General features: G+C 51.7%; 2 protein-coding genes across 3 annotated transcripts; one reads left to right on the forward strand and one right to left on the reverse strand.

Moving 5' to 3' along the window:
* The first annotated feature begins 11 nt into the window (after positions 1 to 11).
* lrrc66 (leucine rich repeat containing 66) lies at positions 12 to 7,799 on the forward strand. Its single transcript, XM_029254933.1, has 5 exons — positions 12 to 252; positions 701 to 1,124; positions 2,250 to 2,419; positions 3,166 to 3,505; positions 4,673 to 7,799. The coding sequence occupies exons 2-5, from the start codon at positions 719 to 721 to the stop codon at positions 7,525 to 7,527; spliced, it is 3,771 nt and encodes a 1,256-aa protein (XP_029110766.1). The 5' UTR covers positions 12 to 252; positions 701 to 718; the 3' UTR covers positions 7,528 to 7,799.
* Positions 7,800 to 8,074: 275 nt separating this feature from the next.
* On the reverse strand, positions 8,075 to 15,715 carry dcun1d4 (DCN1, defective in cullin neddylation 1, domain containing 4 (S. cerevisiae)). 2 transcript variants are annotated; one of them, XM_018733112.2, is made up of 11 exons: positions 15,578 to 15,712; positions 13,923 to 13,993; positions 13,573 to 13,612; positions 13,402 to 13,489; positions 12,674 to 12,762; positions 12,314 to 12,384; positions 11,471 to 11,562; positions 11,078 to 11,186; positions 10,731 to 10,835; positions 10,535 to 10,637; positions 10,320 to 10,463 (listed from the first exon to the last, which is right to left on the reverse strand). In XM_018733112.2, the coding sequence occupies exons 1-11, from the start codon at positions 15,594 to 15,596 to the stop codon at positions 10,408 to 10,410; spliced, it is 843 nt and encodes a 280-aa protein (XP_018588628.1). In that variant the 5' UTR covers positions 15,597 to 15,712; the 3' UTR covers positions 10,320 to 10,407. The 2 variants fall into 2 exon arrangements, with proteins under 2 accessions (XP_018588626.1, XP_018588628.1); XM_018733110.2 differs by having other exon boundaries at positions 8,075 to 10,637; positions 15,578 to 15,715.
* Positions 15,716 to 15,808: the final 93 nt, after the last annotated feature.

The following is a 15,808-nucleotide window of genomic DNA, read 5'->3' on the forward strand; positions in this document are numbered from 1 at the left end:
GTCCTTCCGTCGAGAACCTTCACCACCAGGTAAGTGATTAACAGAAGCACGTGAAGGAGGCAGCGCAGCCCGGTGGAGCTCTGCAGTGCATTGTGGGTCCCCACCCTGTGGGTCACAAGAGCGAGCGGCTTGGGAGGGCAGCGCACGCACACACACACACACACACACACACAGGTCTGAGACGGCGTACAGGGGTCTGCGGGACGGAGCTGTAATTTCCCAGGAGCTCATACCCGCGCGGTACCTGTTCAGGTAAAGCCGACGGCACCGGAGACACCGCGTTACTGTACAGCGAGTGTGTGGGGAGACTGCTGCTCCTGCACTGGAGGGGGCTTTCAGTGTCCCCCACTCGTCTGTCTCTCTGTCCGTGTGTGTTACACATTCACTGCAGCGTGCGAGTCTCTCTCTCATCCTGCTACATGACATTTTCAGAATCAGGTTTTATTTGCCGAATGCTGACGCGCACAAGGAACGCGATGCGTTCGGTGTTACAGACACGACATAAAACAGTTACAATAAATTAACATATTTAGAGTAAAAGGAATAAATACAAACACGGGAATGACAAAGTGATGGGATATATTGTACTGATAGGAGACCTATGGGAGAGTGGAATTGTTCATGAGGGTGATGCCTGGGGGGGCTTTGCAGAGCAGAGCTGCGTCCCAGGTGCGTGTGTGTGTGTGTGTGTGTGTAACAGTTTGCAGGGGAGTGAGCGATGGGTCCCAGCCCAGGGGTCGTCCTCTTCCTGCTCCTCCTCCAGGGGGCGCCCTCTCGCCCCTCTCAGCCTGCGCCCGCTTGCTCCGTGCCCTGCCTGTGCCGGCAGGGGCCCCGGCTGAACTGCTCCCGGGCGGGTCTGTCCTCCTCGACCCCGCTGGAGCTCCCGGCGACCGTCGCCTCCCTGGACCTGTCGCGCAACGACCTGACCGCGATGCCCCCCAGGGGTCGTGACCCCGTCCCCCTGCGGGCCCTTACCAGCCTGCTGCTGGCGCACAACCGCATCGCCAGCCTGTCCTTGTGCGCGCGGCCCCCCCCGCCAGGCAGCCCGCGGCCCTGCGGCTCGTGGGCCCCCCGTCTGCGCCTGCTGTCCCTGGAGAGGAACCGGCTCCGCGCCGTCCCTGAAGGTGAGCGAAGCGGACCGCGTCGGACCTCGACGGACCACACTTCGCTACGGCTGCGCTTCGCGTTCGCCGCCGAGTCCCCAAAAGAGCCGTACCTCCTCCAGCTGGCCGCGCTGGGCTCGCAGGTCAAAAGCGGTAAAAACAGGGTGGCAGCACACCGCAGTAAAGGTCTGCTGCAGTGGCCTTAGTCCCCGCTCCAAAACAGGAAGTTCAGACGGAAGGACGGAGCATCTCGTGCTCTCGGGACTTTGGTCTGCGATCCTGCCCGAGGCGGACGGGATCGCAGCCCTCGGCCAATCAGAAAAGAGAGACGGTCGAGGTACGTTGCGGCGGCATGCGGAGAAGGGGTAATAAACCACAGCACGGTGTGCTTTTACCCCCTCGACGGTGGTTCCAGGAGAACCTCGCCTGTCCTCCGGGAGGACTCGTGCGTCTTCTTTGCGGTTGGACCTCAGATACAGTACGGACAGAGCAGAGGAAAGAGTGCGGTGTTCAGGTGTGTTATTTACCATGATTTAGCTGAGCCCTTTGCCCAAGATGCCCTGCAGGGCCCGGGTAACTCAGCGGGTAGCACTAGTGCCTCACAGAGCCTCGATGGTTCAGCTGGACGTGGATTTGATGCCCGGTCAGTGAGAGTGATGGTGGGAGGTTCACGGTGACTCTTGACTCGAAACTGCGTGTGTGTTTCTATTGCTCCGCACACGTGTATGAGGGACTGGAGGTAATTTACTGCAGTATAAAACCTCAGGTCACCTGGGACTTTTTGGTCCTTTTAGTCTCTGTTCTCTCTCCCTGTGTGTGTGTGTCGCTTGCAGAGAGGCAGTCATGGAATAAACATAGTTAACGTCAGTCTTCAGCACGGAGAGCGCACAGCTACACGTTGGTCTCGAACGAGCAGCGCTGTAGGGTGGGTGTTCGCGTTCTGCTCCTTGTCAGCTGACCTGGAGCAAAGGTGAGCAGCCTGGCGGAACCCGTGTTCCGGAGGGCCGGAGCAGCCGGTGGTGCGCGTGACCGCCGAGTCCTTAGGACCTTGTACTCTCAGAGGAACCAGGTGCGGTTATGCGGTGGTGCCCCCCCAACCCCCCCAACACGCTGATCCTCCGCTGCTCTCTCTCTCTCCCTCTCCAGGGCTTGGAGGAGGTGTGTTCCTGCGGGTGCTGCACCTGTCGCACAACCACATCGACGCCCTTCGACACAGAGACCTGCAGGGCTGCAAACAGCTCAAGGAGCTTTACCTGCAGCACAACGCCATCTCCTCCGTGCACCCGCTGGCCTTCCAGGACCTGCATGCGCTCCGGGTAACGCGGCTGCCTCTGTGTGTGTGTGTGTGTGTGTGTGTGTGTGTGTGTGTGTGTGTGTGTGTGTGCGCGCGCTCGCGCTCCGGGTAACACCCCTTCGCTATCGGCACCCGTTCCACCGCAGTTACGGCACTTTTACCGACAGCCTCCCAGTGTACAAGTGTGACGGTGCGCATTGCAGTGGAGTAACAGCAGCACTGAGCTCTTCGCTGCCTTCTGTTGGCTGCCTGCAGGACACAGGTGGCGTTCCCCACACACACACACACACACACACACACACACACACACACACACACACACAGTGTTTGAAAGTTTCAGCTTCTAAAATAAAGTAGACGTTTGTATGCTCAGAAATTAATAACTCGGATCCTCCCGATTCACGGCCATTCATTTTTGTCCACCCTAGAGGACACGACATTTTCAGCACGTCCCCCAAAGTGGACGTACTGTAACACTGTGTCCTATGACCCCTAACGCCAACACGGTGGGGCTTTAAACGACACCATGTTTTGGGGGTTGGGCCACAGCGTGCAGACGTCCCAGGAACGTATCCAAACACCTGTGCTTGCTGGGTCCCCAGAGGACGTGCAGGTACAGCTCGTAGACACCGGATGTCCCCGTCCCCACCAGTAGGTCAGCAACAGCACCCTTTGTAACGAGCCCTAGCAACAGTTTCTGGAGCCACTTTCCATGGCTCTGCCAGCGCGCTGCGCTAAGATGTTCTTCTCCGGTGTTTCCGACCCAAGGTTCTGAATCTGAGTTTCAACGCCCTGAGCACCACGGCGACGGCGGCGTACCTGTCGGTCCGAAACTTCGACGCGCGAGTGAACGTCCGGGGCAACCGCTGGAGATGCGACTGCGATCTGCGGACCGTGAAGAGGTGGATGGCCTTCGACCGGGACCGAGGGCGCCTTCCTTGGCAGCTGCTGTGCGAGGAGCCACCTCACCTGGCTGGGAGAGACTTGCTGCACCTGGATGAGGCGGAGCTCACCTGTGCCGTGACACACCGCAGCGCGACATTCTATCAGGAGGTGTCCACAGCCTCGGGCGCCGACGTGCTCCTGCCCTGCCACGTCCAGCAGCAGGGTAATGGATCACGTGACACTAGGACAAAGTGCATCTCCCCACCTTACGAGGGCAATGCGCTCATGGACCCTTCGTAAGGTGAACTGTCGTTACTCTTGGACCCAGTTTAGGACCAGTAGTACTGCTGGTTTACAAAAGTTAAGTTTTCATGACAAGAGTAACGTTTCAAATTGCTACATTGATTTAATTACTCTAATAATAATAATCCCGTCCGACCGTCCAGCTGTGCTCGCTTAGTTCTTTTGCGCCCATTGCATTTATCAGACGCTTTTCTTCAAAGCGACTTCCAATGAAATTTATGTAGTGTTATCAGTCCACATACCTTATTCACCGCAGTGAATTACACTGCTAGATACACTATTTACACTGGGTCACTCATCCATACATCAGTGGAACACACACACACACACACACACACTATAGGGGAACCTGAACAGCATGCCTTTGGACTGTAGGAGGAAACCAGAGCACCCAGAGGAAACCCACGCAGACACAGGGAGAACATGCAAACTCTACACCCGCTGAGCGGGGTTCGAACCCACATCCTGTCGCACCACCCAGGCACTATGAGACATCAGCGCTACTCGCTGTGCCACCGTGCCCATTACGTACGGTACTTTTAAGAACTGCACGCTCACCTTTCAACGTTCATGAGTTCATTTGCCCTTAAACTAAAAAAGGACAAAGGGAACTTAAGAAAACAATACAACTGACTTCACGACTGGACATGTGGGCCCTGTTTGACAGTCCAAACGGCGGTCGGTTACTGAGATCGACAGGCCAAAGAAGGTGTAACGCAGATCGACAAGCAAAACTTTAACAGAAAGGATGACCACTTGATGGTTGTGGTCTTGTGCCGCTCAGCTGTCGCTAGACAAACAAAATCCAAATTCGGTCCTGGCAAACACAAAAAAAATTGCTTTGAAAGGCAAAGTTATTATGCAAAATTGGCTATAAATTCAAAGTCTCGTAACACGCATCTCAGGGCGGGACCGCGCGGTTCTCCACTACGTCCACCCAGGAACGAAAGATCTCGTGATGAAACAGACCAAGAGCGTAATTGTACATCAGGCATTAAAACAGTAGCAGTCGCTGAGACTCTTGGATTGACCAACTGAAATGTGCAACTTGGCATAAGACCGAACGTGACGTTTGTCCACCTTGCAGGTCCTCTTCGCGTGTACTGGTGGACGCCCTCTGGTGTGACGCCGAGCAGCAACGGCCACGGCACCCTACTGATCCGCAGCATTCAGGTGCACGACGAAGGTCTGTACGCATGTGCTTCGTGGACCGGTAAGCTCCCAGTCTCCGTGTTCGATGTTCACGTCCAGGAGGATGTGGCAAGTGCACGTAGAAAAGCTCGAGACATCCACGCTGTTCCAAGGGACGCAGGGAAGACTCACTCAGAATTCGTCCTGGCTGTCTGTCTGTCGGTCTTCATCACCTTTGCCGGTGCCTTTATCCTCGGAGCCGCGACGAGACCACTCCTTAACGTTCTCTGGAGGACAATGTGTGCTCAGAGAAACTCTGGACGGGTTCCCAAGGCCTGTGAGAATGAGGGCTTTTCTGCAGAAGAATGTGGTACTCAGAAAGGGAGGACAAGTGAGACAGACAACGGGACATCAAGAAGCCATCATCCCACCGATGAGCCACACTATGTCACAATCTACACGGATTACACCAACCAGTGCGACGCTGGATCCATCGAGCTTGTCGAGGGTGACGCTGGACAGACCTATGAGAATGTCTCTGTAGAGAGGAGCGAGACAACAGAGTCCTCTTCAAAGGACGAAGATCTCCTGAGCCACAGCGAAGATGCTGGCGGCCCGGGGGAAGCCCAACTTTCGCAGCAGAGAGGTGATGACCAATCAGACCCCTCCGTGAGGAACATTCCAGAGACACTGCTCAATAGCAATGTCTGCAACATGGACACCAGCTACACCCCAGAAGCAGTCAAGCAGACAGAGGTGGAAGGGGTGAGCGGAGGAGTCCAGCGTTACGGTCACCATGACACCACTGAGCTCGTGAACCCAAAACCCGACTCATTGCTATATTGTGCCTTCAAGGGGGAATTAGAAGCAGACTGGCCTGAAAAGGCTGCAGAACTACAAGATTCCCAGGTCACTGCTGAAATATGGGAGGTTTCTCCATCCCAGCACGTGGACCTCCCTGCTGCCTCAGCCATCGCACAAACGCAAATCCCTTTGAGTCTGAATCATGAAGGACGTGAGCAAGCTGGATTTTCCCCAGGTCATCTGACAGACTTGCAAGATCCAAACATTGACCTCGATTTGTGGAATGACAGTGGCGAGAGTTTTGAATTCAGCGACTCATTCCAGGAAGATCCTTCAGAAGATAATTCAACCACTCAGCCAGACACAGACCGTTGGGCTCGAAGTCCATTTGAACCCAAGGAAAAGAATGATCTCAGAGAAGAGCAAGACGATGGTTTTAATGAAATGTCGTGCAAAGATCCATTCATCCAACATTCACATAGACTCAAGATGAGTTCTGTAGTTCAGCCTCAAAATTCCGACAGCCTGAGGGAATTCCATGAGTTCAGCAGCAATTTAAGTGTCAACGAAGACGAACACACACGTTGTCCTATGAGAACTAACCCTAAACTCGAACAAACAGATGTCAGACAAGGCTCTGAGCTTATAGATGAATCGGAAGGTAATTCAACCGCAGACCCTTGGAGTCCAAGTCCAGGTGAGCCATGGAAAAGGGATGATAGAGAAGAACAGGACGATGGTTTTAATTACCAGCTGTCCTTCGAAGATGCATTTATCCAAGATTCAAACAGATTCAAGACAGACTCTGTGGCTGAACCTCAAACATCTTACAGTTTCATTGAATGCCATGAGTCCAGCAGCAATTCAAATATTTTTGAGGATGAACCACCAGATTGCTCATTGACATCTGAACTTAGAAATGAACCAGCAGGGTACACAGCGGGCTCTGAACTTACAGAACAATCAAGAGAATACTCCTTGAATTCTGACTTTAGAGATCAATCACCGGACAACATCTTGTGCTCCTGCCTTCAAGAACCAGTAAAATTTACTTCTGAGGCAGTTGGACAAAAGTTCAATTTTGAAAAACCCTTTTACATTCATTCTTACTGCTCATCAAGCAGCACACATGTGGCATGGGCTCCATCTGATGATGTTCCAGTGCAGTCTGGGAGACATCTGGCTGAGGAGATGGGAGAAGCAAGCAAATGGGGACTTGCAGACAGCATCAGTGGAAGAGAAACATCAGCAGGAGATCATCCAGAGAGGTCAGCAAGTTATAGCTCAAAAGAACCAGAGCCCCTGGCTTGGTCCGACTCAGCTCTTCCATTCGAGTTTTCCACTGACTCTGAGGATGGACAATGGAGACCTATTGATCAGCCAACACAAAGGAGGTCCCCCATCCCTGCGACTCTTTCAGAGACGCATCTTGGAGAGGTGAACTCAGGACCACCCATAAAACCGAGGAGGAGTTTCTTTTCGGCCCAACAGCCTGTGGCTACAGACAAAACTCAACAAGAGGCTCTAGTAATGCCTCCTTCCTCCCCCTCCCTACAGGAGGTTGTGTGGGTCTCAAGGATGTCTCCGCAGGACTTGAGGACAGAGGGACTTTTCTTTCAGAGCAGTAGAATGACTGAGGTGTTTGACCATTCTGCCCACTCTTCTCTGGGCCAAGGAGCTGACAAAGGGTTGAGTGAAAGTGACAGCGCGACTAGGACTTCTCCACACCACCTCTCGTCCTGGAGGTCTGGAACTTCACTGCATACAGAAGCCCTGGATGACAGCAATCCCACCATGATGACAACAGACTTGGCCAAAGAGGCAGATGTTGAGCATTTGTCTGGAGATGAAGCAAGAACAGATGACCCTTACAGTGTCCAAGGACTTAGCCAGTGCCATGTGGACACAAGGACAAATGACAAAGGACAAGATAAGTCAAACAAGAGTTTCCTTTCCTCTGGAACAAATTTCGTTGAAGTTGGGAAGAATGAAAGCAGCGAAGCCTGAAGACCTCAGTCTCACCACCTCATTTTGTCAACTTTCAGAGTGGCTCTTCCACAGTTTGTGTCCCTCCCACTGAGAAATCCTGAGAGAAAATTTTGTTAAACCTCATAATACTGATGCACATTTGATATTACAAATCCCAAATCCTCACTTTGAGATAGAAATTATGCATTTGCCCATGAAACCTGTTGTGCAATTCAAATTACACATTGTAATTATATTTCAAATACCTGCCATAGCTTCTCTCGAGCTTCTCATGGCACGATTCTGCGTCCCCCCCCCCCCCCCCCCCTCCCCTCCCCCCCCTCCCCCCCCTTCCAGAGGGCTGCTTACTTATCACATTTACAGCAGAACATTAAGGATGGAAGTGCCTCTCCTTTCCACTGGGCTGTATGCAAGAAATCGGCAAAGAGCACCCCCTACCACCACAGCAGGTAGCTCAGCACTTACCACTGCTTCAGAAACCCAGGTTCAAATCCCACCTTCAGCTGCAGTACCCTTGAGCAACACAATTAAGAACTACTCAAGTAAAATTAATAAAGGGATAAATAATGATATGGAGCTAAACATTTTAAAAAGCAAAGCAAAGCATCAAATGAAATGCACATTTCAAACAGCCCACACAATAATAAACCCACAAAAGACATCTGTTTGGTAAAGACTTTTATCTGGAGATTAGTTACAGAGGAAACAGACACATTCGTACGTTGACACAGTCAGAAGAGGGATATCACCAAGGCTAAGCGTACAGTCACTGACAGACAAGGACCGATTTGAGACGCGGTTGTGGATCCCACTGGCGTCCCCCCCCCAGAGCTTGGAACACCGAGGAAGACTCCCCCCCAACCACCTGTATTCAAGGGGAAGTTTAGTCCAGTCTGGCACAGGTGGTGCTGCCGAGAGCACACACTCTTAGCTAGCAGGCAGCGCCGGACTACAACTCCCATGAGCACCTGGGCCAAATACCTCCACCTCGGGGCCTGGAGTCAGTATCACTAAGCCAGGGAGTTTGCTGTGCATCAGGAGCACCAGTTTACACACATCTCATTTTCAAAGCATTAAAACAGAAAATCAGGGTATTCCATAAAGCTCATAATGCAAGTTTCCACATGATACAGAGAAGTTCTCCCACCCTCCAGGTAGGTCTTGAGCAGAATAAACACACACCTTGTACACCGTTCACTTTCCAAGCCACAGTCTGAACACAATGGGACCTGCGAGTGCAAGGAGCAAATTGGAGGCAGTTAAAGGTTTCAAATAGTGTGGCAATGCATGCTGGGAGTAACCAACCAGAAACTTCAGGGCTTCTGCTAAGCTTCAGTCTTTCAGTCCTTTCCACCCCAACGCCCTCGAGAAACTATGCAGCTGCCCGGCAGCAGCAGTTCTCTGTCTCAGCTGTGGAGACCCCATAGGTAAGATGGGCTGTAACCCAACAAACATCCTGACCGATGAGGCTGTATCACAGGACTGACTTGGACTGCGCGTCGACTACAAGGTACAGGTCCTGTAAAGGGTGTAAATTTTACACATATTCCCTTAATTTGGCTCTTTTTTCACCTGCAAGCAGTACAGTAAGATTCATATTTCTCTAAGCAAAAATGAAAACTAATATTTTCCATAATTTAAAGGGGAACAAATAAAACGGAACAAGATGAGAAACATGGCTTCCCAAAAAGTCCCAGAGAAGTGCAGGAAGCGTACGGTCACAGTATGATGAGCATCACGACGAGTCCCTGGAAAGCAGCGCTAGGAACTGCTGTCCAACCCCATGTGCCTGTTCTGCTGCCTGCTTCTGCTGACAACCTCAGTAACTCAATAAAAGCAGATTATGACCACTGACCGTGTGGTCCACAGTCCGGGGAAAGGCCATGCCGTGGTTCCTGCTGGCAGCCACCTCAAGGTCATCTCAGTGCCAACACCAGTTTCATACAAGTGTGTGTGTGAGCGAAAGAGATGGGGAGGAGACTGGCACCCATGGGGGTACTGGCTTTGGCACGGTGCTGAAGAACTCGTCCACTGCACACATGTCCAGTCAAACTCAGCCCCCTCCTGAAACAGGAATCAGTTCATCACAGGGACTGATCTCTACCACCCAGTTTGACCAAAGACAACACAGCAAATCTCCATCCTGCTAACAGTCAGAGGTCAACAGCCAGAGAGGGTCGTGCACAGGTCGTGACCTACCTACTGTGTCAGCGGTGCAGGAGTCACCCATGCCTACACACGCCGAAGATCCCAGAGGGACACAAACCCAACCAGCACCTGCTGGCCACTGTGCAGTTGTTGGGGTACGAGAATTGTTGGAGAAAATGAGGTCACGACACAGATCCCTGCAGCAGGTCTGTGGGTTGAATGCATTTCATCCCAGACCAAGCTTCAAGGGGTTGCTCTCCCTCTCCATATGACACATTGATTGATTAAGCCTCAATCTCACACCCACCTGGGTGGCTTTCAATCGCACCTGTAGCCAACGAGACAGTGACCTGGTGTGTTAGTAAGCTCTCGCTCTGTGAAAATACTGGAGGGACTAAAAATACTGAGGGAGCAGGTGCAGAGAGCTCAGAGTTATAGCCTTTTTACCTCATTTCTGTGGAAATCTGGGTTTTTTTTAAAAAAAAAAAAAAAAAAAACCCACAAAGTGACATTAAAACTGTTCTTCCCCCTCCAAACAAACCGACCATCTGCAAGTCACACAGAAGCACACAACACGGTACATGTGTCACAGTGGGCACAGGAGAGTCCCACACCTACAATGCATGGCAGGACAAGGGACGGGAGTGTGCGTGCGTGTGTGTGGGGGGCTTTGGGGTGAGGTGTGCAGGGCCGTCCTTCTCCGTCCGTGTGTCTGTCCTGTTCTCCCGCTGTAGGTCCGCTCCTCGGCTGCTACGACATCTGCCGCTCCTTGTACCACTCGACAAACTCGTCCAGCAGCACCGGCCCTGGTGGGGGAGGGGTAGCATGCCGCATGAGGGATTCTCATGAGAGGTGTGCGTGTGCATGCCATACTTACAAGCGCCATCCTCGTCATAGTTGCTGAGGTCCAGGCTGATGGTTCTGCTGAACTCCAGCACGTTGCACCACTGGTCCTTGTTAATAACCTTGTACTTCGATTGCTGCACAACAGAAGGTCGAGAAGTGGGTCAAAAGGTCAGGGAGGTCAAATGGCGAGGGCCCCAACAACCCATGTGCTGTGGTGCGCCCAGTACCTCCAGGAAGTGGTTGAACACTGGGAAGAGCGGCCACGTCTTCCCGAGGAGCAGTCCCAGCATGCACCTGGCCGTGTTCAGGTCTAGACTCCGCTGGTCTTTCTCCTGCACATTTTCAGTGTGCCACAGTGAGAACTTTGTAGAACACTATGCACCACAGAGGCAGAGTGATATGACATTAACGTACATGTGAAATCGCTCATGAGTGGCCAAAGAGAGGTTCACATATGGAGCACATGAACGTTTGGGCCGTAGCCACGCAGTCCACCTTCTGCGGGCGTGGCCGACACAGACGAGGAAAGGAACAGGATGCAAGGTCCGGGCCAATTCCCACCTCACACACCTACCCTGGCAAAGTCAAAGGCGTATCTGTAGATGAGCTTGAAGTTGGTGGCCTCATTGAGCACAGACCTCAGGTAATCGAGGGAGTTCCGCAACTTCTCCGTGGAGTCGCACCTGGAGCAGGAAGCAACAGAGTCCTCCATTACTCCACACGCCATTACTTTGTGCTGTTGGTCTACACGTTTCTCATGCGTTTTCTTTCCGTTACATTGGTCCAGAGCAGAAGGGTCATGTCTAGGAGGGAGCGCTCTGCAGAAAATCTCTATCAAACCTGTCTTCATGTCTCAGGCAGCGAGTCTTCAAAGAAGCAGGATTCACCAGCAACAATACCAGGTGAACGTCGAGCACCAAGCGACTCCAGCTGAGAGCAACACTACCTTCCGGCCACAAGGACTTACTGCAGGTCGCTCATGCCTTTCAGCCACTCCTGCAGTGTGAAGTAGCCCATGCTCTGGGCATCCAGCTTCCAGGCCAGAACCAGCATCACAACCTGCACACAGTGTGCACACACACAGGTGTGGTCAGCGTGTCGCATGTGCACACCCAAAACCTGACAAGATCACTTTGATGACCCAAAACATTTATTTTATTAGCTTTTGTTAGTTTTAAGAAACATTGAGGCTAAAATTTACTTTGAAATGACTCAAAACAACAAATAAGAGATGTGCCTTGCTCGCTCTGCACACACCACAGAGCTGTGCTCCTGCTGTGTATCAGGCAGCACACAAGTGTAACGGAGGATGATGTGGAGAATGTATTAAAAGGCATTTCTGCTAAAACACAGACTGCTTCTCTCGTTTACCACTGAGGGCAAATGCGATTAGCAGCAGTACCTCTATTTGCCGGCTGGTTTCTGTGAAACTCTAGGATACAGCAGTAAGAAACAACACGCGGACTCAACGCAGCCCAGGGAGCTGCTCTTTCCCCACCCCCCACAGCCACTCCCACTGTTTGAGTGGGCTTTCCTGTCCTCCTATCCACTAATGGCAACAAACAGAAGCACAGCCCATTTTCACTGCCTCACAGAACTATTTTAGAAAATACAAGTGGTGTGGAAAAGGCAACATACTGGGAAACATTTGAACCTTTGAAAATTGTTAACAGATGTCTAACAAGGTACGAGTGTATTCGCCCATGTACAGTACAAGTCAAATGTTTGAGCACACAAGTCTAGCCACCATTACAGCTCACGCTTTACGGCGCCCTCTTCTGGTCTGAAGAGCCACACACTTCACACTCACATTCTCGGGCTCCACACCGATGTCCTCACAGAACTTCTCCATGCCCTCTGGTCCAACCACATCATCACAGCCTGTGGCAGAGGCAACTGCAGGTCAGTGCTTTCATCTCAGTGATGTCAAAGTCTTCTATGTGTGTGTACATTTAAAATGTATTCATTCAGCAGAGGCTTTTCTCCAAAGCAACATACATCTCAGATGTAAATCTACGTGCAGGTTTGCACAGCATGCGTGTTTCACATGGAGCAGACTTGACTGGATTTGAACACATAGAGAGTATTTATTTGTTTTCACCTTGAGGAAGGGCTGCATTCTGGACTGACACTTCCGAACACACACTGGGGAGCAGAAGGAACTCCTCACCTGCATACTCGTAGAACCACTCAAGGCATCTCTTAGTGGAAAAGACATCGTCGCTCTTGACCCGTGATGTTTCCTGTTTCCTGTACACACTTCATTTGAAAAAGGCATTTTAGCTCTTGCTCTCCAGTACATTTATTCGTCAACACTTTTCTCCAGAGTGATGTACAACTAAGCGAATTCAAAAGTATCAGTGACCGACAGATAGACACACAGACGTGAGGTTCTCCAAGAACACGAGCTTCGCCCAGTAGCGCACAGCACAGCATCAGCTGCGCACAGAGTGCAGCTAACAAACTTTGAGCAACGGGCCAACCCTCTCAGACCCAATTAAGGTCATAAGTATAGCAATACCCTCCTATAATGCACCATGTCACTCATACTTGCTGCATGCATCCCTCTGCTGCTCCTTCCATGGAACTGGACAATTCAGTGAGAGCAGCCCCTTCTGAACGGTGCTGTGAGGCAGGATCGAAAGAGCACTTCGATTAACCCTAACACCACGACCATATCTGCTGTAGGTGCAGCTGCCTCTCTGACTGCTATATGATTGGTTGGTTACTGTAATTGTTCTGGGTGCTGCTGATTTTTTGAGTACTGACCGGCCAGGTACGAACTGTCCTCTGGGACATCCTACTTTTGTGAATTCTGATTGGTTGGTTGGTTGGTTGGTTACCGTGCCTGTTATAGGTGCAGCGAGGTGTGGGACAAGGACAGTTCAATGAACGTACCCATCATGGCGACTCTTTTTGACATACAGTTCGTCTCCTGCTGTTGGTCTCCTCTTTTTCCTGGGCGGCATAGCTCTGGAGCAGCACGCTGGGGTTGGGGGGCCAACGTATAAAGATCAAAACGGACAAAGACGTGCACACACATGCACACACTCAGGAAAGCTGCAGTACCTGTGGAGTGGGTGTCCTGGCTAACGTCCTCAGTCAGGTTCTGCAGAGAAAAACACCACCGGTCATCAGTGTATGAGAAACCAGGACAGAGACAGAGCAGCGGATATCTCCTGGAACAGCAGGGCAGGAAAACTGCCTCGTCCCGACACTCCCTTCCAGAGCAAAGGAGAGCAACCAACAATGAACCTGGCCCCCACGTGGGACAAAACCCTTCCGGTTCAGGAACTGTGCTCTGACCGCCAGCCTGCAGCCCGCATCCCCTTCCTCTCTGCTCTGACTCCCAGCACCTCTATAGGACACTACAGTAGGTAAATGCCCGAGGTGGAAGCGCAGCAATGCGGAGGCCTTACCAGTCTGTTGAGAGTGTGGTAGATCTTGTGTATGCTGGCCAGAGTTGACAGATGGGAGTTCAGCTGAAAGTCTGCACACAAGAGGAAAGTCTGCAGTGAGACACACACAGATGAGCAGCAGCACCCATCCTGGTTCACCGCACCGTTCATTTGGCAACACGACAGCTTCCCGGCTCAGGTTCTGAAAAGGTCTCAAACCCAGCGCCATCCGTTACCCCTCTCAACAGGCCACATTTTTTCTACTGGGCAGCACAGCGATGCAGTTGGTGCCAAAACACTCAGGATGTGGGTTCAAATCTGAAACTGACTCTACTCAAATAGAACCCCCTGTCCCAAGGGCAAGTGATTCAGGTGACCTGGGGACCTCATCATGCATCAACTTGTCAATGTATCCCAGCAGGACATACCCAGCCTTACACGCTAGGGTTGCTCCTACTGCAACTGGATTAGCAGGTAAATGGCAAAATATTTTTAAAAAATTGTTTTAACAAAATTCAGTCTGAACCATAAGAACTCTAATAATTCAGTTACAAAGGTTTCCCTTCTACAACAGTCAGGGTGAACCATGGCAACAGCAGGGGCACTGATGGGGGAACATTGACATGGGACATACTGGCAGGCACACACGCGCACAGGGCCAATTTAAAATCACCACCAGGTAGCCAGATGAACGAACCACCTCTTCAGGGACAAAATGACACTGGGCCGTGGGAAAAGGATGCAAGGCTGTTTATGTGTATTGTCACAATGTCAACAGGCACAAGCTGCATTTGTAACATTAACTCTTTGTAATGGGTGTCACCAGCACAGCAGCTCCAACAACACTGGGACAACTTGCAGCGACTTTCCAAAGTACCGAAAGAGCGCGGAACTCTGGGATTTGTAGTCCGCGCAGGGACTGAATTCCGCCCCTTTCCAACAGGACACGATTAAAAAGAACTACAACTCCCAGTGCTGTACAGCAACGACATTATATTCCACAGCCATCTCCCGATACTCACCCCCGCCGACAAAACGCAATCTAAATTGTTGCACAACGCTGTTATATTACTCGGTGTCCCTCATATCTTGGTCATATGGTCTGTGGGCTCGATACAGATGTTGCGTTCAGCGCCGTGTCATGTTTCTGTCTCTTCTCCGACGTTTGTACTGTACTCGAACTGCGTCACAATTTTTCGTCTACCTTTTTTCCGTTGTTTCTCCCCGAAAACGGCCCTCTTTGCGCCGTGAAGCCCCCGAGGCGGCCGGGCGAGCGCTCCGTGCTGGTCGGGTTTGTGTAGAAATCTGGCAAAAACTTGAAAAAGCCCCTTTCGCTCGCTTTTGTTTTGGGCAGAAACGCAGGTCAGTCACTCAGTCAGCCAGTGTGTGTGTGTGTGTGTGTGTGTGTGAACGCGCCTCAGCCCCCATCGCACAGAGCCGAGCTGCTACTCCCTGGCTGTGTGTCGGGCTTTCATTTCGTGTTCGAGCGCTCAGGTATAGTGCCAGAGGCCGAAAGGTCCAGAGAGAAAGAAGAAGCAGCAGAGAGTTTGACTCAGTCAGTCTCTCACAGCCCTCATTCCACCACAATACAATAGTTCTCCACGGCCACGCAACACAATGCGACACATTTCAACGGCTCTGTGCGTCAATGTGCATTCGTGGACACGACTGCTTACCTGCTGCATCTGAGTGCATTTTTATTGAACACAACTGACTCTCAGTAGCTTTTCAGCGACTCTGCAGACCGGCCAGTGGGCGGGACACGTCGTCTTTACACCCGCCCCCTGCGGCCCAGCGATTGGGTAAGCGCACTGTCCGTCAGTTTCCCTGAACATGACACCTTTAGTCCCGCCCCGCGGAGAATGTGATAGGTCGGCGTATCCGAAAAGGCCGCCCCTCCGACGTCG

This window comes from Scleropages formosus, chromosome 9, assembly GCF_900964775.1.
Source record: "Scleropages formosus chromosome 9, fSclFor1.1, whole genome shotgun sequence".
Taxonomy (NCBI): domain Eukaryota; kingdom Metazoa; phylum Chordata; class Actinopteri; order Osteoglossiformes; family Osteoglossidae; genus Scleropages; species Scleropages formosus.